The sequence below is a fragment of the Periplaneta americana genome, chromosome 15 (genome assembly GCF_040183065.1).
Source record: "Periplaneta americana isolate PAMFEO1 chromosome 15, P.americana_PAMFEO1_priV1, whole genome shotgun sequence".
NCBI classification, from domain to species: domain Eukaryota; kingdom Metazoa; phylum Arthropoda; class Insecta; order Blattodea; family Blattidae; genus Periplaneta; species Periplaneta americana.
Window position 1 is genome coordinate 138,912,859 of NC_091131.1, and position 25,000 is coordinate 138,937,858.

General features: G+C 35.9%; 1 protein-coding gene across 1 annotated transcript in view; it reads left to right on the forward strand.

Annotated features, from left to right (window-relative positions):
* LOC138715396 (uncharacterized) overlaps window positions 1-25,000 on the forward strand; it is a 293,502-nt gene that overhangs the window by 183,343 nt on the left and 85,159 nt on the right. The window contains exon 4 of the mRNA XM_069848254.1: window positions 12,427-12,614. Within this exon, the coding sequence (XP_069704355.1) occupies window positions 12,427-12,614 (188 nt within the window). The remainder of the gene's footprint in view (window positions 1-12,426; window positions 12,615-25,000) is intronic.

Below are 25,000 nucleotides of genomic sequence, written 5' to 3' on the forward strand. Positions count from 1 at the left end.
GTCACTGCTTACTTACTTACTTACTCACTCACTCACTCACTCACTCACTCACTTACTTACTTACTTACTTACTTACTTACTTACTTACTTACTTACTTACTTACTTACTTACTTACTTACTTACTTACTGGCTTTTAACGAACCCGGAGGTTCATTGCCGGCCTCACATAAGCCCGGCATTGGTGCCTATCCTGAGCAAGATTAATCCAGTCTCTATCGTCATATCCCACCTCCCTCCAATCCATTTTAATATTATCTTCCCATCTACGTCTCGGCCTCCCCAAAGGTCTTTTTTCCCTCCGGTCTCCCAACTAACAATCTATATGCATTTCTGGATTTCCCCATGCGTGCTACATGCCCTGTTCATCTCAAACGTCTTGATTTAGTGTTCCTAATTATGTCAGGAGAAGAATACAATGCGTGCAGTTCTGTGTTGTGTAACTTTCTCCATTCTCCTGTAATTTCATCCCTCTTAGTCCCAAATATTTTCCTAAGCACTTTATTCTCAAACACCCTTAACCTATGTTTCTCTCTCAAAGTGAGACTAAAAGTTCCACAACCATAAAGAACAACCGGTAATATAACTGTTTTATAAATTCTAACTTTCAGATTTTTTGACAGCAGACTGCATGATAAAAGCTTCTCAACCGAATAATAACAGGCATTTCCCATACTTATTCTGTGTTTAATTTCCTCCCGAGTATCATTTATATTCATTACTGTTGCTCCCAGGTATTTGAATTTTTCCACCTCTTCAAAGGACAAATTTCTAATTTTTATATTTCCATATCGTACAATATTCTCGTCACGAGACATACTTTGTCCCTGCTACACTAGAGTTTTTTTTTTCCGATGAAACTGTACGTATATTATTATGAATTATTAGGTACCCGTAGGAATAACTAACCATCTTGTATGCCGGTTGGCATTTTGTAGTCTTCATGGCATCGGGAAAGGGAGAGTAAAACGCCTAGCCACAATAACTGCAATGGGGGAATCTCGTACTGATAAAAGAGATGTCCATACTAAGAGACTCCATAGTAAATCTGCTGACACCTTAACTAAGATGCTGTGTGTTTAATTTGTTTTCTTTCGATTTTCACATTTTAAAAATTTCACTGAATATATATTTAGTGTAGTCCTAAATGTGGTAAGTTTTATTTTCTTATCTGTAACAGGTAGATGATCAAATACGACCTTTCCTTATAAAATGAGCCATTATGGAAGGAATAAAAGTAAGAGTCGATATCTGTCATCAGAACTAAGTATTATAGATGTGCTGAGTGAGGAAACGAGTTGAAATTCTGAACAAATAATGGCTTGAAGAGATAGATGACACAAAAGCTAGCAATACACAAACGAAAAGCTTCTGAATTCTACGACAACAAGAAAAAGTTCTCAAATCTTGCCAAAGAAATGAATAACATTGATGTCCTAGTTTTGACTTCCAACAGAACTTGCCATGCCCTTTACTGCCTGTGAACGAGATATTCTACCTCCGTGAGCTGTGACAATTTAACATTTGTATTAACAGTGCAAAATCATCAAAAAGCACAATGTTCATGTGGAATGAATCTCAGGAACACAAGGGTGTTAACAACGTTCTTTCGTATTTAAATAACTATACTACAAATAACCTGTCTGCATAAGTTGACTCTCTCTACTTGTTCACTGATGGTTGCATTGGCCAGAACAAAAATGTGACAGTGGTTCAATACCTTACAACTCTGGTTGCTTCTGGAAGATTCAAGTGCATCACTGACTACTTCCCTGTAAAAGATCACAGTTTTCTCCCATGTGACACAAACTTTGCAAGAATAGAGAAAATCAAAAGGAAGAAAGAAGAAGTAGAAACTCCGAGAGAATGGGAAGACGTTATGAAGAAAGAGGCAAATTTCAATGTAATACGAATGAAAGGTGGAGACTTCGAAGAACACAAACTTAAGACAGTGTTACAAAATGTCAGCGAAGTGCAGAAGTTAAAAGTTTTCTGTTTCGAAGTAAAAAATATTTAAGTACTCAAACAAGTTTCCAGAGAAAGTCGCAGTTACAGAAAATATGGAAGGAACAGATTTTATGTTATATTCTTTGATTAAAATATCCTTCCCAGCATGTTGCTTTTAGCAACCTCTCTTTGTATGCCAACACACTGCCCATAAAGTTAGAAAATCTGGAAAATCTGAAACGTTTAGTCAAGTATTTATCATTAGCAGGTGCAGCATTCTATTTATCTCTGACAGGATTTTCTCAACCTGAAATAATATCGATGGACTCTGGAGAAGAAGAAGAAACAGCTGACAATTTTTTTTCCATTGAAGTAACAGCTGATAATTTACTTTTCTTATTTCCAAATATTGTAATTTGTTGTTTTCTCATGCTTATTTACCATAATTTGTATTACAATGTCTAAATAATATTTTAAATAAAGTTAATTTTTCTTCCATAACCTATTCTTTTACCATGAATTTAAAAAACTTCCAAGTCCATGGCTATATATTAATAATTTTCCACTAAATTAGGCACTGTAGGGTGTTAAAACTTTTAGGGAGTGTAAAAGGAAGCATGACATACATGCCGACCAAAAATGACTTCAATGAAACAAAAATGTCTATAGTTATAAAGATTTTTGTCGCTACTGAAAAAATATGGATTCTATGGACTTAGTATGTTCTGCAATTCAGGTCTTCATTTTTGTTCCAAAGAACCTCAGGAATCACCTCCATAAACCAGGGAAGAACTCCGTGAATCACTCTGAATATTTTGTTTTATATGATCCGCAAGGTCATGGAAAGTTTTGAAAATTTTTCTCGTGCTTGGGAAAGTATATTCTGCGTGCACATTTAGGCCTACAATCTGTATACTCAATTCTTATGCTGAACTTGTCTACATCTTGTATTGTTATAACCCTCACCTACAGATCTCTTTGTAACTATTCACGTCTCTCTTCCATTTTCCTGGAGTTCTATTACTTTTTCTACCACGAGCTTTGTTTTCAGTGTTATCTATGTTTTCCCCATTATTTTGATTTTCAATACGCCTACCTGCATTTTCATCATCATCGCTACCTCTATCACAGATTTCTGGGTTGTCATTTACAGAATTATCAGAATTAAAAACTATAAAACCTAATGTTGTGATATTCCATTTGCTATTTTAGAGTTTTTTTATTTGTCAGTTTATTGCATTTCTTGTTGTTCTTAGGTTCGTTTTGTTATTCATTCTATATATTCTATGTCCCTGAGATTCATGTATGTAATATCTCAGTCATTTTAAAAGTTGGGTGAACTAAGTAAATAAATGAAATAAATACCAATAAAGTCCTCAAATAATATGAACGTATGTTAGTTCAATTGAAAATCGGCTGAAGTTAAGGCCTATAGGTTACGATGACTGCAGAAATATCTGAATCAAATACATGAGTCTCAGCATCAGAGTACAAAACTTTCTGGACTTATTTTGAATGACCACTGAAATATTATGTGCTTTTTTTTTCAGATACATTAATATGTGCTTCTCTTTTCCGGTTAAAAATCTTAAAATTAACTTATTTGAATAAGCTTCTTAAGAAACGTATCATAAGGAATCCCTAAAGCCTAATATCTCAGAATTAGATATTTTAGTGACTTACACTGATTGGCCTCTGAGCCGTCCGAATATGTATTTTACTTTCTTCGAATTTTTTTCACTTCTTTTGTTACCTAAAAATGATCCAACCGTAGTCCACCAATGAATGTAGTTATTCCTTCAACTTCGTCTCTATTCCTTAGAGTCCCACTCTGTTTAACTATACATGTATTCTGCCAGTTCAATGCAGTACAAGCAACAAACATTCGAGGGGGCAAGAAGTATGTTGAGAGTACGCAAGTAAAAAACATGTTTAATAACAAACGTACGGAATATGAATGTTTTTTACACGAGTATGATATATTGCCATCTTTTATACGGAGTTTAATCAACTATCTTTCCCGGAGCAATATCTTCGTAGATATTAAAAAATAAACACCGCTTGTTATAATAATTATGCTCATGAAACATTGCGTCCACATAGTATATATAAACTGTCAATTTTTATGTAAAAATATGGTGTCACGAAGCTGATAATACCTTCTCATTATACAGTTCCTTTGTCTAATTTCGAATAAGACTACTGATTATATCTGTCGTCGATTTGTAAAAGGGGACATGTACAAAATCACAAAGTGTTGGAAAATCGCAAAAACTATAACTAAGTTAACAAATTAAAATTTTCATATATTTTTTTCTAATTAGATCACTATGGATACATACATTCAGGATTCATTAACATTTTAATTTTTAAGTCTGTTATGGTTTTTTTTTTGCGATTTTACAACACTTTGTTATTTTGGACGTGTCCCCTTTTGCAAATCGGTTATATTTTCTTGAACTATTATTCGAAAGACATACTTCTACGTATATAAGTTCATTGAATATGCACGCAAATACTTAAAACCATGAACATTGCTTCCCGTATTTCACACAAAATCAACGATTCACTCACTCTTTATAAATACTTTCATGACAAGAAATTATAGTCCTTGACAATGAGGAGCCCTTCTCTAATAGTAAGAGTAGTTAGTATCTGGGTTCATCTGACGAGACCTAGCAACTTTTCGATTTTGAAAAGATTTGCAACGAAAAATACACATAATTTTCTATGTGGTAATTACGGTTTGAGAATATATTACCAATCTCATTTCATTTAGTTATTCATCCTATGAGAGAAACAATATTAAAAAAATCATTTGAGCTCATTTTGAATCCATTGTCATTTTATGTTCTTGTTTTCAACTGAGGACCTATGAATCGTCTACTAGAATATTTTGCAGATAAATTGACTCCTAGACACGGAATAGGAAAATCCATCTATTTGCTTAGCACAGAGATGGGCGAAATTTGAGTTGCGACTCAGAGTGTAGTCACGACGTTAAGGGATGGAAGTACAAATAACATTATATGTTCGAGAGTCAAGGTCGGGAGTGGACGTACGTACAGTAGTGGCAAAAAAACCGGACCGACCGTTGTAGCTGATTTCAGAGTCACAGATTCAGATTTTGCTAGTCAAAAACACATATAATTAATTATAACAATGAATTTTATTGCATTTGTTGGATTCTTACCGTCTTTTGTTTCCTTCAGTGCCTCAAACTTAGAGGCGAAAAGCCTTTGAGAGTTTTATTTTTATCTGGCATCAATATTACTTTTCTACCTCTATTCGGCAAAGATAACTGCGTATTTTTACATTAAACAGCAGTACATACCTCTGGCTTCACTATCCATATTGAAATTACACAGTTCGACACAATACACAGCACAGGATTCTTTTGTATCAGCTACAAGAGTCGGTCCGGTTTTTTTGCCACTATTGTACATCAGTGCAGTGATGGAATTCATTATGGTCTTATCTAAACCACTGTGTTTCGGAAAGCAGATATTCCGTATAGAATGTGAGGAAGAGTTTTTCTGTTGTGCTGAAGGGGAGAATGAGAAATGTCTAATTTGTTAAAAGATATTACTTAACGTTTTTAGAGGCAATATACAAAGACATTACGTTAGATGAAACGATTCATATGATGAAAACAAAAATACGCGCTGCACAGAAAAATATTAGTGTTATTATTGTTATTACTATTATTGTTCTTATTAGTGTTATTGTTATTATTATTGTTCTTATTACTGGTATTATTATTATTATCATTATTGTTATTATTAGTAAATTAGTAGTAGTAGTAGTAGTAGTAGTAGCAGTAGTAGTAGTAGTAGTAGTAGTAGTAGTAGTAGCAGTAGCAGTAGCAGCAGCGGCAGGTTTCAGGGTTGGAACGTGTCAAATTATTACAAGAGTTGCATGCTAAGAACATAGCACAGAAAGCTCCAAAAATTGATGATTGCAAATACATAACTAAATATGCAATCCACATATTAGCCTGGGAGATCGCTCAGTCTCTGAAACCTTTCCAAGAGAGTGAATTTCTGAAGCTATGTTTGCCAAAACTGTGGAAGTTATATGCCTTCATGAACTCTCCAATTTTAATAATCTGAATATATCTCGAAAAACTACTCAAAGGAGAGTACAAAATCTTAAAATAAATGTAGAAAATCAACTTAAAGAAAAAATAATATTTGTTGCTTTGTCCCTTGCATTAGACGACAGTACAGAGATTTCAGACGCAGCGTAAATTAGTATTTACAATATATCCGTTACAAATATTACACCAGATTATTATAGTATTCTAAAAGGATTTGTAGAAGAGGAGGAAGAAACAGAAGAAAAAGAAGAGGCAGAAAAAGACGATTAGAGTGAGAATTCTTTCTTCCCTTCTTTCTTTCTTTCTTTCTTTCTCTCTTTCTTTCTTTCTTTCTTTCGTAAGCTAATTATTCCATATCATAAATAAAACGACCACAAAATAGACGATAGTTCATAAATTACGCTACCATTTAAATCAAATCACCTATAATCCGCCACTGCAGAAGCTCTATAACTTTTCCTCTTCCCTCGCAACAATGCTTACTTCTAAAATTGTTTTAAGAGCTGCATTTTCTTATATTATTGTACCGCAAACCTGATTTCTGCTCACGTCTGCTTTAGGAGATCTCACTATAAACAGACGGAATGCAGAAAATCATTTTCTCGGTGTCAGGGATGCTAGAAATATGTTTTTTCGCGAAAATCTCCAAATCGAATTTTTACAACACCTCAATAGCCTACTTTAACTAGTGAGAATGTGAATAGTGGAACTATAAAAATATTTGCATGCACCCAAAATTAACGTAAGTACGTCTGTCCGAACGCCGAAGTTTCCCTCCAAACTTTTGTACCGTGCGCCAGCTAATATTTGATTAGACTATGCCGCATATGCACGGCGTATCGAAATCGGCTTCAACTACTTACTACAAATGTTGTGTAAGGTTGACAAATCGAACTGAAACACTGACCGAGTTACTACGTGAGCGCTGGCTGTCTTAGAGTGAGCAAGTGAGAAAGCACGGGAGGAAGGGAGAGAGCACTATGAACTTAGCGTTGCCACATTTAGTAACAGGGATACATAATATTATTATTATTGTTATTATTATTATTATTATTATTATTATTATTATTATTATAGAATTAGTATTTATTAGTATAGAATCCAATACTCGTCTGAGGTGCTCTCAACTACCCTTATAACTTATTTCATCTTGCAGTGTAACACGGAGTTTCTTTAAAGTAGTAGGTACTTCATTTTAGTGTGTAGTACTCTTGTATTTTTCTCCTTATAATACACCTATCCATGTCCTCCAATATGAATTTTTTCTCACTTTTCGGTTTTTACCCGGTGTGGCTAATTTGGTTCAGTTACTATCGGCTACTTTCGTTCCTCTTCTAATTTTTTTAATGAATGATTCCGATTTTCCAGTTGCTGTTGCAGCTCGTTTTGTTGCTTGAGATAGTGGCAAATTAAATGAATTCATGTTCTTCTCAGCATAAAAAAACCAATTACCTTGGCAACAATACTTCTTCCTTGACTATGTACAACTTAATTCTTGCCTGTCTCATCGATGTGAATTAAATATTTGATAATATTGTAGCTTAGGAACCTTTATACACGCACGCACGGACACAACACAACTCACAATCAGCTAGACTGAAATTGGCAACGTTGTGATCGCAGTTGTATTGTATTTGCAGGACCACTCACAGTTTGTCAAACCTGCTAACAGAAGTATTAAAAGGTTGACTAGTTGCCTGCAATGCTAGCATAATGGAACCTTCCCAGCCGACAGTCGAGGCCAAAATGAAGAATTCGTTGTTGTGGTAATATTGGAGAGTGGTTCTTCTATTGGTCGCGATGACCACACGTACCGTCTCAGACTGAATGATTCAGGTCGAAGGAGAGAGAAAAAGAAAGAGAGAGATTCCAGAAGTTGGCGTGTTTTACGGGGTTTCACTTGAAGTTGTCAAGTTAGCTAACTTTCAGCATCTTGCCGTTGAGGACCTAAAATATTGGCAATCCAAATGACTGTAAGAGCTATCTATATAAGGACTGTCCGTAGAGCCTTAACATGTGGCCAGCCTAATCATGTGGTTCAAACATTAAACAAACTAAAGAAACGAAAAAATATTATGTTCTAAATTGCATTTCAATTACTGCAGACGATTCAAACTTACAATCATTTCCTGCAAGAGCTATTACAGTTTTACACTATTTTAATAATTTATAACGCCTTTCTCAAATACATAATTTCGATTATGCAACAATAGATACAACATACATACATGGACACATATGCACATATTTATTTATTTATTCATTTAATTATTTATTTATTTATTTATTTATTTATTTATTTATTTATTTATTTATTTATTTATTTATTTATTTATTTTATACGGTGCAGTTAAGGCCATGAGACCTTCTCTTCCACACTATCATTCAAACAATAACAACAGTAGTAATACTAATATTTGTTGTTTAGTCAACTGTCGGAAGACAGATCTGAACCTCACAAGTGATATCAACAAGGCACCACGTACGAGGCAACTAGCCCAGGTGATAATAGGGTAGGGTAGTCAGTTCCTTTCCAACTCCATTGCATACATCACCGACTAGCTATATATTACACTAGTCAGACTTCAGATGCATACAACCAATTTTTCTTCCTCCGACACATAACGCCAAGTGAGATGTACTCCCTGATAATAGATACACATATCAGCCAGAAACTTAATCAAAGGGTTATACTTACTTACTTACTCACTTACTTACTTACTTACTTACTTATTTACTTACTTACTTACTTACTTACTTACTTACTTACTTACTTACTTACTTACTTACTTACTTACTTACTTACTTACTTACTTACTTACTTACTTACTTACTGGCTTTTAAGGAACCCGGAGGTTCATTGCCGCCCTCATATAAATCCGCCATTGGTCCCTATCCTGAGCAACATTAATCCATTCTCTATCATCATATCCCACCTCCCTCCAATCCATTTTTATATTATCTTCCCATCTACGTCTCGGCCTCCCCAAAGGTCTTTTTCCCTCTGGCCTCCCAACTAACATTCTATATGCATTTCTGGATTCGCCCATACGTGCTACATGCCCTGTTCATCTCAAACGTCTGGATTTAATGTTCTTAATTTTGTCAGGTGAAGAATACATTGCGTGCAGTTCTGTGTTGTGTAACTTTCTCCATTCTCCTGTAACTTCATCCCATTTAGCCCCAAATATTTCCCTAAGCACCTTATTCTCAAACACCCTTAACTATGTTCCTCTCTCAAAGTGAGAGTCCAAGTTTCACAACCATAATGAACAACCGGTAATATAACTGTTTTATCAATTCTAACTTTCAGATTTTTTGACAGCAGACTGGATGATAAACGCTTCTCAACCGAATAATAAAAGGCATTTCCCATATTTATTCTGTGTTTAATTTCCTCCCGAGTATCATTTATATTTATTACTGTTGCTCCAAGATATTTTAACTTCTCCACCTCTTCAAAAGATAAATTTCCAGTTTTTATATTTCCATTTCGTACAATATTCTCGTCACGAGACATAACCATATAGGGTAAACATTGGTAATTTCGTGGCAGTGGTTATTTCGTGATATTTTTCTTTGCTCTTTCGTGAACTAACCAATGGTGTTACGAGATTCAAATTTCCGCCAAGGGATTGCATATGTTATCCGGTTTCCAGAAACATACAGTTACGCTTTATGTGACTATTGTAGCTGCTTCAGTGAGATTTTATGTTTGGAGAGAGCAAGTTAGCGCCGATTTCTCAGGCGTATAAATCTTGTGGATGTTTGTAATTACTTTACAGACTTATTACTAAAGGTAAGTAAATGATATTTGGTACAATGATTTATTATATCTTAATGAAATTTTAGAAAATGTTTTTGGAATTTTAGATACAGCTGTAGTCGCCATATAGGCTTAGCTTTACTGATAGAAATCTTAGCTGTTTGAGGCGAAATTTTGTTGAACATTAAGCGTTACATTTTATACTATTTTAAAAATTGTATTACAATACGAATTTTAGAAATCTGAAGATAAGATGTGATAACAAAAAAAGAAAAGGGGGACGCAGTGGGTTCAGTGTAGATTCTGTTTGATTTGTTATCATACTAAGTGTCAATGATAAGTGCTAGATGATTTACTTGCAAGAATTGTGACAGAAGATGAAACATGGCTCCACCATTTTGGACCGGAGACAGAGGCAGACAATGGAGTGGCATAATGAAAATTCACCAAAGAAATTGAAATTCAAATGTGCACCTTCGGCAGGAAAAGTTATGGCTACTGTGTTTTTCGATTCAGAAGGACCCTTGCTTGTGGACATCATGCCACACGGAACCACGATTAATTCTGACGCGTATGTGGCAACTCTCAAGAAACTTCAAGCTCGAGTGAGTAGTGTTCTACGACATCGGGAGAAGCAGGATATTCTGCTATTGCACGACAACGCACAGCTATAATATGTCAGTCACAACACCACAGACCAGATCAGAAAATTCGGATAAACAACACTTAAAATCCGCCTTACAGTCCTGAACTGGCACCGTGCGATTACCATCTCTTTGAAAAACTGAAGGATCCCTTCGCGGAACAGGGTTAGAAGATGACTCCCTTGTGCACGCTGCTAAAGAGTGGCTCAGATGTGTTGGTCCAGACTTTTACAGTGCTGGTCTACAGGCCCTCGTTCCTAGGTTACGTAAGGCAGTTGAAAGGGACGGGGATTATGTGGAAAAGTGACATTTTGTTCCTGAAGGATGTATCTACATTCTGTGAAAATAGCAAAGCTGTATGATAAAATGTAATTTTTAAACAAATGTTATGCATTACTTTTGGAGCTATAGTAAAGTCAGTAATAAAAGTGTTCATCCTTTCAGGGCAAAGAACATCCCTTTTCAATTTCAATTTTTACTTTCGTTTCATTCATATTATATGTTGATATGTATTTCTATGTTTTCTTGCTATGAATATTAGACGGAATTACTATGTTTGAAGTCTTGTAACAATAAATGAGAATTTCATTTGACTTTAATGAATTTTTCCACAATTCTTCTACCTCTCACGAAATTATCAATGTAATATCACGAAATTACCAAGGTTATCACGAAATAACCAACCTTTTAGCTTAGTTGTAAAAGTGGTTTTCGGCACTTGTTCAAGAACGTGTCCAATCTTTTATGTCTCCAGATTTGTACAGAAAATTATCGTCTTTTAGATGAAAAATCGGAATAAGGATTTATTTACACATTTGCATTTTCAATTAATTTTAATGAAATTATCACGAAATTACCAATGTTTACCTTACTTTGTCTTTTCGGGATTTACTTCGAAACCTATCTCTTTACTTGCTTCCAGTAAATCAAAGGTTCATACTAGTAGTAATACTTAAATATAAAATTATCTTGCAGATTAAGGAGCTTACATAAAATGAAATATTGACTAAACATGATACATAATTAAGTACAATAATCATATTTATATTCTAACTTTATAGTAGGCCCGAATGACAATTTATATAATCACAGAATAACCTATAAAAATCGGCTAACACTCACAAATCAATTCCATGCAAAAGTAAGTAATTCTTAATTTAAATTGATTAACCGTGTGCAATTCCTGGCATGGCGAGATAAGGAGTTCCATAAGCGGAAAACTGACACGGTGAAAGAGGAAGAACAAAAAGAGGTACGGTGACGAGTAATAGATGATAAGACCTGATGTTGATTCCGTAACGTTGTAAGATATTCAAAGCGAGTTCTCAGATATTTTGGAGTAAAAGTGAATAATATTCTAAATATAACAGACAAAGAATGTACTATTCTTCACTCCTTTAGGCGGACCCAAGAAAAAGGTTCAAAAGATGGCGTTATATGGTAAAATCTACGAGTATTGCAGTATAAGCGGACACACACATTATGAACACATTGCAATCTTTCAGTTAAATTGACAGTTATATTTGTCAAGAGAGAATCGTAGTAATCAAAATGGGTCATCACTAGCGATTCAACAATGTTTCTTTTTATGGAAAGAGGCAGACAATTTCGCAAATGATTGGGAGAGTGGAGCAATGAAAATACTTTCTTACAGTTGTGAGTTACATGACTATTCCAATTTAAATATCTGTCCATTAATAATAACCCAATATTTTTTTACAGTGTTGCTATACTTAATAAACTGATCGTTGTGGTATGGTTTTGTCGTTAATTGTACTGAGCAAGCAATCGTTTAACTTTGAACATCATACGGAGTTGAAGTAATAGGCCTACAGATAAAACTCAATTCGAGCTGGAACAATAAATATGGCTCCTTCAATGACCACAGACTACCAAACACGGTTTCTCTGTGTTGGTAAATACAAGTATATGCTAGTAAAAGGCAATGTTTTTTTTTCATATGACATTTCAGATAATGGAGGCGGGTTGGTCTTCGGCATTCCTATTGGCCTATGTTTGGAGAATGACCGTCTGTCAAGAATGCAGCGGGGTGGTTCCCCAGGAAGAGACGAGCCATCAGAACTTCGCAGAAAGTCTCATCACGGGAGCCGAAGCAGTTTTAGTTCTCTTATAGAGACCACCACAGCCCGTGGTGACGAAGTAAGTAACTTTAAGATTTAGTACATTTATAATTAAATATTTTAAATTTAGAAAAGTGCTTACCGATTTAAAAAAAATCGTATTTCATTTTACCTCTGTTCATAATCGTTTATATTCGGCAAGTTCATGGTGCTGACCATCTTCAATATACAGAATTTCGCTATTCCAATCTATAATACGAATTTCTTACACATTATTAACAAAATTGTTTACGGTTTTGAGATTGAGTATCTTATCTAACATAACTAGAAAGTATATTATCAAAATATTTTTCACTAAAAAGTAACATCTCTTTTGCTGAATAAAACAAACGAGCCTGTTTCGTCAACCATAATCTAGAATTTCCGGGATATACAACTAATTAGTGATTGCCAAAGACCTTATTTTCATTTTATTAATTAGTTACTTCTGATAATCTTGCAATGGACAATCAAATTTTTAAGATGATATTTTGTGCCGTGAGTGAAACTCACAAATTGTCAAGACAGAGACGAAATTTTAGGCATCCAACCAGCTTGAATATATTTTATGAAAGTTAAAGGCAATTGTGCTCAGTTTATATACTTACATCTTATAAAATAAATAATTTTCACTTTGAATTGCATATGAATGTTCATAAAATATGCGACTTAGACATTCTTTATTTGAATGAAATAGCAGATTTGTGAAAAAATACTAGTAATTTTGGCATAAATGTATGTTAAAAGTCTGTGGAAAAACTGGACATAAACTGCAATATCGTGGCTAAAGAAACGGATTCTTACATTACACGGCAACGTTTTTTTTAGATTTTATATAAGAGCTTAATTATATATGAAGTAATTCATGAAGATCATGCCATACTCTAGCATCTGATTTCTCACATCATTGTGATGAAAAAACTTTATACTCGTATAAACGTATGTTATATTTTTAAAATTGAGTGAGTTACACCCTCCTGAATTGTAAAATATATGTAAACATGGAAATATGAAGGTTTAAGTATTTAAACTATTTTCGAGAATTGTGCTGAGTGTATTATAAATTCATTAAAGAACATTCACATTAGGATTACTCGCCTCAAAAATCTGTATTAAAGACGGTTTTCAAAGACCCCCCACCTTCTGCAGCAACATGAAGTCTCCCAGCAGCATTCCCTAATTATACCGTATGTATGTATTTGTGTGTGTATATTAGTGGCACAAATCGTGTGCGTGCGTGCGTGTGTGTGCCATTACTATCAGTCAGTTACTTGCATTTTTTATGTTCTTCCATCAGTCATTTTACATTCAATTTATTGTGTGAGCATATTCTCCAAATAGAATTATCATTAAAGTCTTCAGCGAACTTGAAATAGCAATCTCTGAATTTGAATTTCATTTCCACAGTTGTGTTTGTATCATAACTACCTATTATGACTGGTTTTCTCACTCTTTCTGCAACATGTTTTCATTCCAAAAGTTCAAAGTTTAGACTCTTACACAGTAGACTACAAACAAGCGACAATAAACTTCCACTATTATCGTCGTCGTCATCATCATCATCATCATCATCATCATCACCACCACCACCATCCCAATTCAAGAACGAAACAATTTTTTTCTGCCAAGAATATAGAAAACCTTGATAATATTCTTTATGTAACACGTTACTTTATATGACACGATAATTTATCATAGTATACCACAGAGAAGCCATACACTATTTGTTCATCAATAAATTTGCAACAAATTGAAATAAAATTCTCATTTTCGGAGAAATTTTAGCTTAATATTGCTAGTTGGCAGTGACCAGATGAGCGCTCAGGTGTAGTGTGAAAACAAAATGTCGGATGCAAGATTGTCGTTTGAAAAGCGGAAGACTTTTTGAAGTGGTATTTTAAGTTTCAAAACATCAGCGGGGTAAGGCGACAATGGCGGAACCAGTTTCAAACAATGCCGCCGACACATCTAACAATTGCGCGTATTCGGGACAAATTCGAAGCCAGTGCTACTGCTAACGATATGCATAAAGGATCTTTCGGATGATCTGTAACAGTAACAACTGCAGCTACTTCCGCAGCAGTGTTACAACAATTTATGCCTTCACCACAGAAGTCTGTGAAGCAGTGTGCATTTGAAACCGGAGTCAGTCGATCAAGTGTACAGCGAATTTTGAAGACTGCAAAGTGGAAAGTGTACATTCCAAGACTACTGCATACAATGAATGAGGACGACCCTGATCGACGAATTGAGTACTGTGAGCAGTTTGAAAACAATTTACGGGGGGATTCGGAGTTTCCAGGTAGCATTGCCTGTTCTGACGAGGCACAGTAAAATTCAAACTGAATGGTAATCTAAACTGCCACAATTGCGTGTACTGGCCCCCGAAAATCCGCACATCCATCAATGTCAATTTATCGGGACTTTATGTATGATGTGATTTGTCCTCTCGGAATTTGATTGGGACGTTCTCCTTTGAAGGCATAGTTACCGGTGCGGTGTACCTCGAGATGCTTCAGACAACAATTGTACCTGCCATACGAGAGCTGTATGGGGACGAGAGGTTTTTCTCTGCAAGAAGATGGCGCCCCAGTCCACTACCAACGAGATGTCATGGCGTATCTGGATGAAACTCTACCCGGACGATGGATAGGTCTGTTGAGTACCCGCACGGTCCATAGACGTAACACCTCTCTATCTATGGGGTACCCTAAAGGATGTTGTTTATCGGGGAAAGTCAGCTACACTGGATGCGATACGAGAACAAATAGAAATGTCATGTGCAGCTATCAGACTGTACACGTTACAGAACGTAGTTCGTGGTGCAATTCGGCAGCATCGACAGTTTTTGGCTGCTGATGGTGGTCACTTTGAACACCTACATTAAGGTATAATTTCCCCAAAAGCAATAATTTCATCTCAATTTGTTCCAAAGTTTTTGATGAACAAACAAGGTAACTTATACATTTTTTGGGTTATTCTGTGTATTTATATTATGTTCTTTATTGTATTATATTACTGACGCGCAGATCAACGCGTGGCGTTTTTTTTTATCGTCCAGTTCAGCGTTCGTTACCGTGTGCGGGTATCATAGAGCGACTGTGATGTAACCATACATTTACATTTTGCTTAACAATTTATGTGATAACAGCAATTAAAACGTTATTTAGCAATTCTATGAAAGGAGGTGCTAAAACTGGCTGTCTTCGTTGTCTGCTGTTCGCTGCAGTTCTCGTTAAGAAATGATGGCTATCTCCGATGGATATTAAATTCCAGTTCTTCCAAGGTGTGTGGATTTGTCTTGTATACGACACTTTTTATTTTCATTTACTCCAGATACAAAATTCGCAGGAGGTTAGGTCAAAGGACCGAGGGGCCACATATACCTACTAATAAATATGTTCAATATTTTATGAGAAATCCGTTGATTCCCTCAAACTTGAATATGATTTTACGTCCCCTTTTAAAGAATGAATCAACAGAGGATTGTGCCATAGCTCATAAGCCAATGTTTCCATGAGAGGAATTAGGAGTGTATTTAACCAGGACAAAATTATTAGTAGGAATCTGTGGCACACTCAGTTCCCTGAACTAACCCCTTGCGATTTTTATGACAGGGGTAAATTAAAATATCTCACAAAAGACAAACCCACTCACCACGGAAGAGCCGTCAGAAGATGCTACCACTTCTCAACGAGAACTATAGTAACTCATAGATAGTTTCCTAAAGACATACCGAAAATGTGTAGACAACTAAGACGGCCAGTTTGAGAACTTACTTTCATAAAATTGACAACAATGTAACTTTTAACTACTTATATCTCATTTGATAAGGAAACACTACAATACCCGCACACGGCAACGAGCACAGAGCTCAAAGATGGCACTAACGCCATGCGCTGGTTAGCATGTAAGTGGCTCATCTTGTATTATTTTATTATACTTATAAAATATGTATATTTAGATTGCGTAAACAACCATTTCCTATGCGGTTTTCGAACATACATGTGATCTTCAGTCAACGTCAAACTTGAACTTTAACTATTGCGTGCATGGTGCTATTTTTAAAATGTCACTAATACATATCTAAATTTGCGACATAGGGCTATGGACATATAATAATAATAATAATAATAATAATAATAATAATAATAATAATAATAACATAATAGAGGGCTAAAGCCTACTAGCTGACTGCCATCTTCACATCCACATGCTTCAGCAGAGTGAAGAATCATCCTACCAGTATGAGGGTAACGTGTGGAAAGCACTATGATCTCCTCCCCCCCCCCCAGGTGTTGTAACTGGATCACGAAATCGGATTTCGCTACCGACAGTAGCTTCTCAAATTCATCACAATGCTGGGTGAGCACCGGTCAAATTCATCACAATGCTGGGTGAGCACCGGTCCCATACACTAGCTGAAAAGTGACGAGAAAGCTTTTTCTCCCATGAAGACTGGAGTCAGTGCCCATACCGTAACGCTAGTCCAAGTGCATGATACCATAGGCAAGACGTTACGGCGCGCGGCGTGAGACAATAATAGTATTAGTAACAATAAGAATTGTAACATTAGTGGTAGTGTTGTTGGTAGTTTCGGTGACGGTGATAAATTACTTCGAGATCAGTGAAGTCTCCTGTCCCAACTTAGCTAAACACATATGGAATTAAATTATAAAATCTTATAAAAATCATTTTTTTTCATCAACAGCAATAAAGCACAAAATCAGCTCTTTTATCATTACACAATGAATATATTAGGAAGGCTATGAATTTTCTTTATAACCATAAATTATGCATTATAAATAATTTATTCATTTCTTCCATATTGCAACCATATATTGGTAATAATCGTTGTAAATACAGAAGTTCATTGTTATTTGAGTGGTAGAACCTGTATAAAGCAACATATGTTTTAGAAATCAAGCAGCACAACAGGCAGTAGAGGAAGTCACAAAAATATGCCTATTTCAGATATTAAAGGGCTATAGCTTATTATCATACCTAATACTCAAGCGTCGGTTACAATTTCTAGAAAAGATGATATGGTGCAGTATTTTTCCGTTTTTATTGCACAACTGATGAAGATTATGGATTGTGGGGGAATAACAAAAATACAGTAGCGACAAAGGAAACAGTAGTATCATCAGATAATCTTCTTCAACACTACTTTTCTTCGCCAAAACTACAAAATTAGTATTTACTGGAATTTTTAGTGTGTAAAACTGACACTTGAAGGCATTCGGGTATCTATGTTCCTCAAAACCGGCTCACAGACAGAAATAATATTATGTGTGTGAATGCATGCGTGCGTGTGTGTAATCAAGCATTGACAATGCTAATATTCTCCTTTTCGGGAAGCAATCCAAAAATTGCTGATCTGAAGATTCCAACTTGCGTCATCTATTTAGCGCATGCTTATACTGCATGCCCTACTTGCGAAGAAAGCACGTGTCTCCTTGACAACCGCGACTCTGTTGTCACTAGCTGCAGCCACTTCTTCACGCTGTTGTGGTAGCTTTGACCTGTAGAATATAAAATGACGTCATACGCGTTACCAAAATATCTTTAAAAGCGTCCTCTACCGACGTCCAAAGCAGCTTTTCCTAATTTAAAACTTCTCTGGGGGTTGTGAAAAACATTCATCCACAACGTCACAATGGTGCTGCTTGTTTCTTCGATATCACGTGTCACTACGTCATCTCTGACAAAATATAGAGTGACGTAATGGCTAGTGTTACGCATGTATGACACAGACGTCTATTTACGACATTCTGGCACGCATTTGGCATCGATAGAAATGGGTGGGAACGAGTGGAAAAATGCGATGTCTTACCTAACAGCACGTTTAATTACACTTGTCCTGTTAATGTCGCTTCAAAATGTATAATTAAGCACCTGCTCATGAAACCATCACTAGACGCAGTTACCTACATGAGCATTTGAATGGTTCGCATTTACAATTTCCTGAACTTTTTTGTTGAGAACTTTTAAGTACAATGTAGGCGTAGTATGTATGTATGTATGTATGTATGTATGTATGTATGTATGTATGTATGTATGTATCAGTAGCGACCCGCGGTTATAAAGATTGGCAGTTCTGCATGAAAAATAGTGTATTTAGCAAACGCATGCCGTTTATTGCATTTAAATCGGATAACGCGTGTAATTACAGTCCCTTCTCGAAGTTGTACTCCAACAATCCGTGCGCTACACCTCTCCCACCTGGCACAACTAGTCACCTAGTGGAGATATGCCCCTCATGTTGATACCTGAATGAACAACCATCAGGAACTTTTTATCGTTCGAACGCTTTTAACTCCTACCGAATTTATTTACGTCAACTTTTCTAGCCTACACCCGTACCGGCGGACGGAATTATAAAACAGAGAGCTGGGAGTTCCTACAGATTTGCAATAAAGTATCGTAACTTGACCAGTTTGTGAACATGTTTGTTGCATTATTAAATTTAATTCCTTGGCAAGAAATATGTTGTGGAACACAATACAAATTCTCCGTGTTTCCCACTCATTACGTTAGCCCCGCCATTAACCAGCACAATTAATTCATGTGGTTCAATTATGACTGAATTTCCGTTAAGCCTAAATTCCGTTAAGATAGTTTGCACCAAACTTTCAGCGTCATGTCTTGGTGGCAGTGAAGAGAAATTTCCAATAATTTTATTGCTATCCAGCAATTAATTTTGAATTGTTTTCGTAGTTCCTTTCAATTGTGACGAGCCCTATAAATGATCTTTGGAAGTTTAATCTAAATGTGAAGTAAAATCAGTCAAACCCCGAAATATACCGCGGTTTGTTGAATCTCCTGATTCAGCAAGTCCTCGAATCGCTCATTCAAATGCGGCACAGAATTTCACACAGTTAATTTATTTTAGATAGACCATATCTCTTTTGAGAAACATTTCCTTCTTGTTTCTGAATGTTAATCCAATACGCAGAATCAAGCTGTGTTAGAATATTTTAATATCGTTAACAGTGACAAATCTGTTTGACTTGAAATGAGTTTTCGAATTTTCATGCTCTTATAGTTTTTTAAGTCAAATTAACTAAATCCTTTACTCCGGTCTTTGTCCATGTATTTTCTCCTCTAAACAGAATACACGGGTGGGGGAGAAAGCGTTTTCATGATCGCAGCAAAAAACCAATCGTTTCCATTACACATTTCGGTATTAAAATGACTAGTAGGCTACATGATTTCTTGGACTTTTTCCAGAAATTTCCAAGTTTAAATTTGGTGTAGGATGTCCTAATTTCTTAAGTTAACGTGCAATTTCTCTTTTAATTTTGAAAAGGCTTGGTCGATTAGATTTTCATTTCATTCATTTTTAATATAAAATATTTTCTTAGACACACTGACTAATCATCACACCACCCACAGTACTATAATACACTGGAACTGTAATGATATACAGTAGTCTAGAAACCTGTGTTCTAACGCAGGTCATAAAGAGATGAGGGTGTTGACGGTTCTTTTGTATACTCGAACAGATCTGCTTCGGTTGCAGCTCTAATGCAGTCTTATGGGACGGTGAAGAAAACCAGTTTTCTGCTGCCGACTACCCTACGTTGAGCTTCAGGAACTGCCGAGCACAGATCCGAAAAGTACACTACAGATAAAATTCTCCAGCAGTTCAAGGCTCCTACAGACAGTAAAATCTCGAATCGAAGGAGAATGAATTGGAAAAATAAATGAAACAATGAACTAGATTACATAAAAGCACATTTTCCATTTTTAATTTTACAGGTCCATTTAAATGGCGGTTCTGCAGCTCTGCAGTTCTTATTGTAGAGCCGCCACTTATGTACGTATGTATCTACTCGTATGTATGTATGTGTGTGTTTGTGCGTGTCTGTGTATGTTTGTGTGCGTGTGCGTGTGTGTGCATATATACGTGTGTAGCTAAGCATGTATATCATAATCGCGTGCATTAATTTGTAGGTAAGTGTAGATAATGCCGGTGTACTGTAGGCCTATGTATATTCCCGTGCGATCTGTTGTGAGTAAACCGGCTATGAGAAAGATTTTCACCTTGTCTTGAAATTCACAGCCAACCTTCTTATTTAAATACAGGTAGATTCATTGTCAGATAATTGCTTCGCCATCTCAAAAATTACTATGTATTTTGACAAAGATATAAAGTAAACTATAGAATAATAATGATGAATGTCTAGGCTGACAGCATACGTCCTGTCCGAGACAGAATGTCCGATGCAATATGCTGCCGGCCTTAACTATTTATTTACAAAAACCTAAATGAAGGCGAGGACACAACTAAACGTATAAAGAGTGTTCAGTATAATTTATAAGAACAGAAATAATTAGAAAGATCACTTATTACGAATTCAAGATATCCTATGGCTGAGGCGACAAAAATCTTTAGCATGCTTTCTGTAGCAAGTGGAGTTGGAGCTTCCGTACCTTTGATTTACTGCAAGTAAAATAACACTGTTCGTGACAGAGCGCTCCAAGTATTTCCGATCATTTCTTGGCTACATCAAAATCTGAAGGTAGCACAGTGTGTCCATATTACTGGTCCAAAAGCGCGTAGGTTTCTCCCATCCACCTTAATATCATACATACCGCACCCGACTATCGAGAATAGTCTATGAATACAGAACTGGATGCACTAGAAAACATTCTAATGATCAATTTTAACATTTTAAGGAAGGCTGAACACACATAATGAAAGTATTGCTATCACTCATTATTATTATTATTATTATTATTATTATTATTATTATTATTATCATTATTGTTATTATTTTCTTCACCTGACATAATTGTGAACATTAAATCCAGACGTTTGATTTTGAGTTGGGCAGGGCATGTAGCACGTATGGGCGAATCCAGAAATTCATATAGAGTGTCAGTTGAGAGGCTGGAGGGAAAAAGATCTTTGGGGAGGCCGAGACGTAGACGGGAAGATAATATTAAAATGGATTTGAGGGAGGTGGGATACGATTGTAAAGATTGGATTAATCTTGCTCAGGATAGGGACCGATGGCGGGCTTATGTCAAGGCGGCAATGATCCTCCGGGTTCCTTAAAAGCCGTAAGTAAGTAAGTATTATTATTATTATTATTATTATTATTATTATTATTATTATTATTATTATTATTATTCAAGTAAGAAAGGTTTTCTTCAAGCAGTTTGTTTCCATCTTATATTCTTATTTTACCCTTATAAAGGTCAGAGAAGACGTCAGGATTCGACAAGAATGAGAGGAAGAGAATTATGCTTTCGTCACCACAGAGCAGTCTTTTATCGCTGACGGGTACAGCTAAGGGCTAAAAAAGTTACAATCTATTTTGGTGATGTAATGTTCACAAATCGTGTTTAGTGTGATGAAAGTGTGTTTAGGAGAACTTGGATACAGAGGTCAGTTAGGAAATTGTAGAATTGAAATGGAGGTTGGAAAATTTAAAACATTGTCTAGTAGAAGTTTATGGTAAAGAAGTAAATCTTAGAAAATAATGTAGGGGAGTTCTGAAAGATGATATTAGTAAGGGTGGTTCTCCCTAGAGGTGGGGAAAAAATAACGTAACAGTTATTTTGGAACCGTTCCTTGTTTGGAACTGTTCCAAAAAGTAACAGCACCTTGGAACACTATGCTTCAAAATAACAGTGTTGCTCTGAGCTAGTACGATATACTTGCGGTTACAAATACTCGTTTCACTTTGGAACTACATCATGACAATGCCTGTTCCACAGAACGGAACATGTTTGGTACAGTAAGTCTATGGTTTGGTACTATTGAAAGCAGTGACGCCAACTTTTGAAAAACAGTGGGTGGGCTCAAACATTTGACGAGCCTTAAGTTAAATAAATCTCGCAACACGATAAATTATTGGGTGGGCTCGGATTCCACGAGCCCATATAAGTTGGCGCCACTGTTTGAAAGCAGAATTGGAAATGTTTTCGTCGTACTAAAAAAAATGTTGGAAACTAAAGTAAAAGATAAATAGTAAAGATACGAAGATAGTCTTTAAAAAATGTACACATTATCTTGGAACTGATGTTAATTAAGTATAGGATTCTATCAAATAACATAATGCCTGTATTATAGTAACTACATTGTGAATTTTATCAAGGGAGATGAAAATATATAGGTTATGTTTTATTTCCAAATATTTTACAGTTTTAGTTTCATTACCAATTCTTGAAATTAAACTAAAATCTGTTGAAACATGACTGTATTATTGAAGTTCTTTTGTTTAAAAAAAAAGTACAACGGTAAATTTTCATATTTCATTACAATGAGATTATTATTCTTCATGACGGTACATTATTAATATGAATTTTAGCACGGCCGAAATGATTATAGCTTTTATTTACGAATTTTTGGAGAAATTGAACACTACTTTGACCTTCAGCTAAGCAGAAGAGGAAGAATAGGTTAGGTTTTATTTACCACTGGGATCCATTTCGATTTCGTGACCAATTTACAAATAATTTAAAATTGCATTACATTTCCTGCTTCGAACAAACCTGATCTACGAATTCAATTTAGCATTAGAAAAGATTTCATTTCCAGGAATTCTCATCTCGACTCATTATGACATCGTACTGCATCACATGGCATACAGGAAAGTATGTGATCATTTAGCGTCCGTACATGTTCCTAAATACCACTGTTACATTACGCACTAGTAGTACGTGGCTCTTCCACTGTTACATTAAATACTCCTGTTACAAAAAATACTTGCTGTTACAAAAAATAACTTGCTGTTACAAAAAATACTCGATGTTATGGAACTACATTATGAGTCATGACTATAATATAACGTAACGGCCTGTTCCAAACCATCACTGTTACATTACATACTAGTAGTACTGTACCTGTTATACAAAATACTGCTGTTACATGTTACAATATACTCGATGTTATGAAACACGGCCGACTTGATGCTCCCTTCGCTTTCAAAAATGAAGCGAAGCTAGCATCAAGTCGGCCGTGTATGGAACTACATTATGACAACCGTTGCTGCAGTGTTATCAATTTAGCGACTTTGTCACTTGATCTGGCTACTTTTAACAATTTTCAGGGACAAAATCAATACCAACTTTTAATCCTGAACTGGCGTCGTGCATAAATATAACGTAACCGGTTTCGTGGTGTCAATACTGTCAGTAAAACTTCTGGACTTTCTCATGGCCCTCGGCTTATAATTTTGCCTTTTTTACCCAAATGTTTGCATAAACTACTTTGACTAAAGGGTTTTAACAAAAATAAATTGTGTCACACGCTTCACAGAATGACAGAACGGAATTTAGAGACTTGACTCTGGAGGAGTTTCGTACATTCCTGGTGTGTTTTATTTTGGTACAGTTTCCACATTAAATTATATATTCGTCTTCACGTGGAAGGAAGGAGAGAAAGGAAAAAAAACCACTGTTGGGATCGTTACGTACAGCTATTCTGTATGACTGATCGATTGATTCCTCGAAAAAAAAATCGAAATCGAAAAATCGAAGGAGAATTGGGAGGAAAATTTAAAAGGTACGCAAAACGCGTCCTTGCAATGGGTTGGGGGCTGTACAAAACTAAATATGTGAGCTCCAAGCCTGTTGGCCACTAGTCTCACTCCGGGTTACGCTGCTCCCCTGAGGGAGCTCTAGAAAATTTTGAAAGGGAAGCCGAAATTGGACGTAACCTCTTAGGTACCACATACGCGGGGGGGGGGGGGCTGACTTTGATCAATTGATCACGGAACGGGGCGAGGAGGAGTTGGCTGGTGTTTGCCGTTAGAATAGCAAGACGCCGTCATCTGTTATTCGATGACAAAGCACGTGAAGGCCGTCGGAAGAAGCGCCGTGAAATCTAATCTGCAATTTGAGAGTTCCCTGTCCTTTCAATTTGAGACTTATTGAGTGACCTCGTATATTTAATACACTATTTATATTATCCGAACTAGGGCATACATCGTTTATAATAAGAGTGGAATATATATGGGGAAGGGCATATAGGTCCGTGGCCCATTTCTTATAGGGCTCATCCCGACATTTGTCTTACGCCTGAGGAAAACCACGGAATACCTTAGGCGAGATGAGTTGTCTCATGTATAAGAGACTAGCCAATTTGGCTATTATGTAGGAGGTGATTTCTGTCATGAGCCTTGTTGAATCGTCTCAATTTTGAGACAAGCCATTTTTTTCCTGGCTTCGGTGGAGATTCTAATTAAGAAAAACCCGAAGTCATAAGCAGTATGTTAGCATTAAACCAAACGGAATACAAAAGATGGGCGTGAAGTGGCTAAAAAAATTGATGAAAGACACACAAAAGGAGGGGGCGGGGAACTAAAAAAATGTGAACAAGTGTTATGATATCTTGATATAAAATAAAAGAAGGTAAAAAAGGAAAAAACTAGTAACAAGGACATGATAAAAACTACTACTGCCACCTAG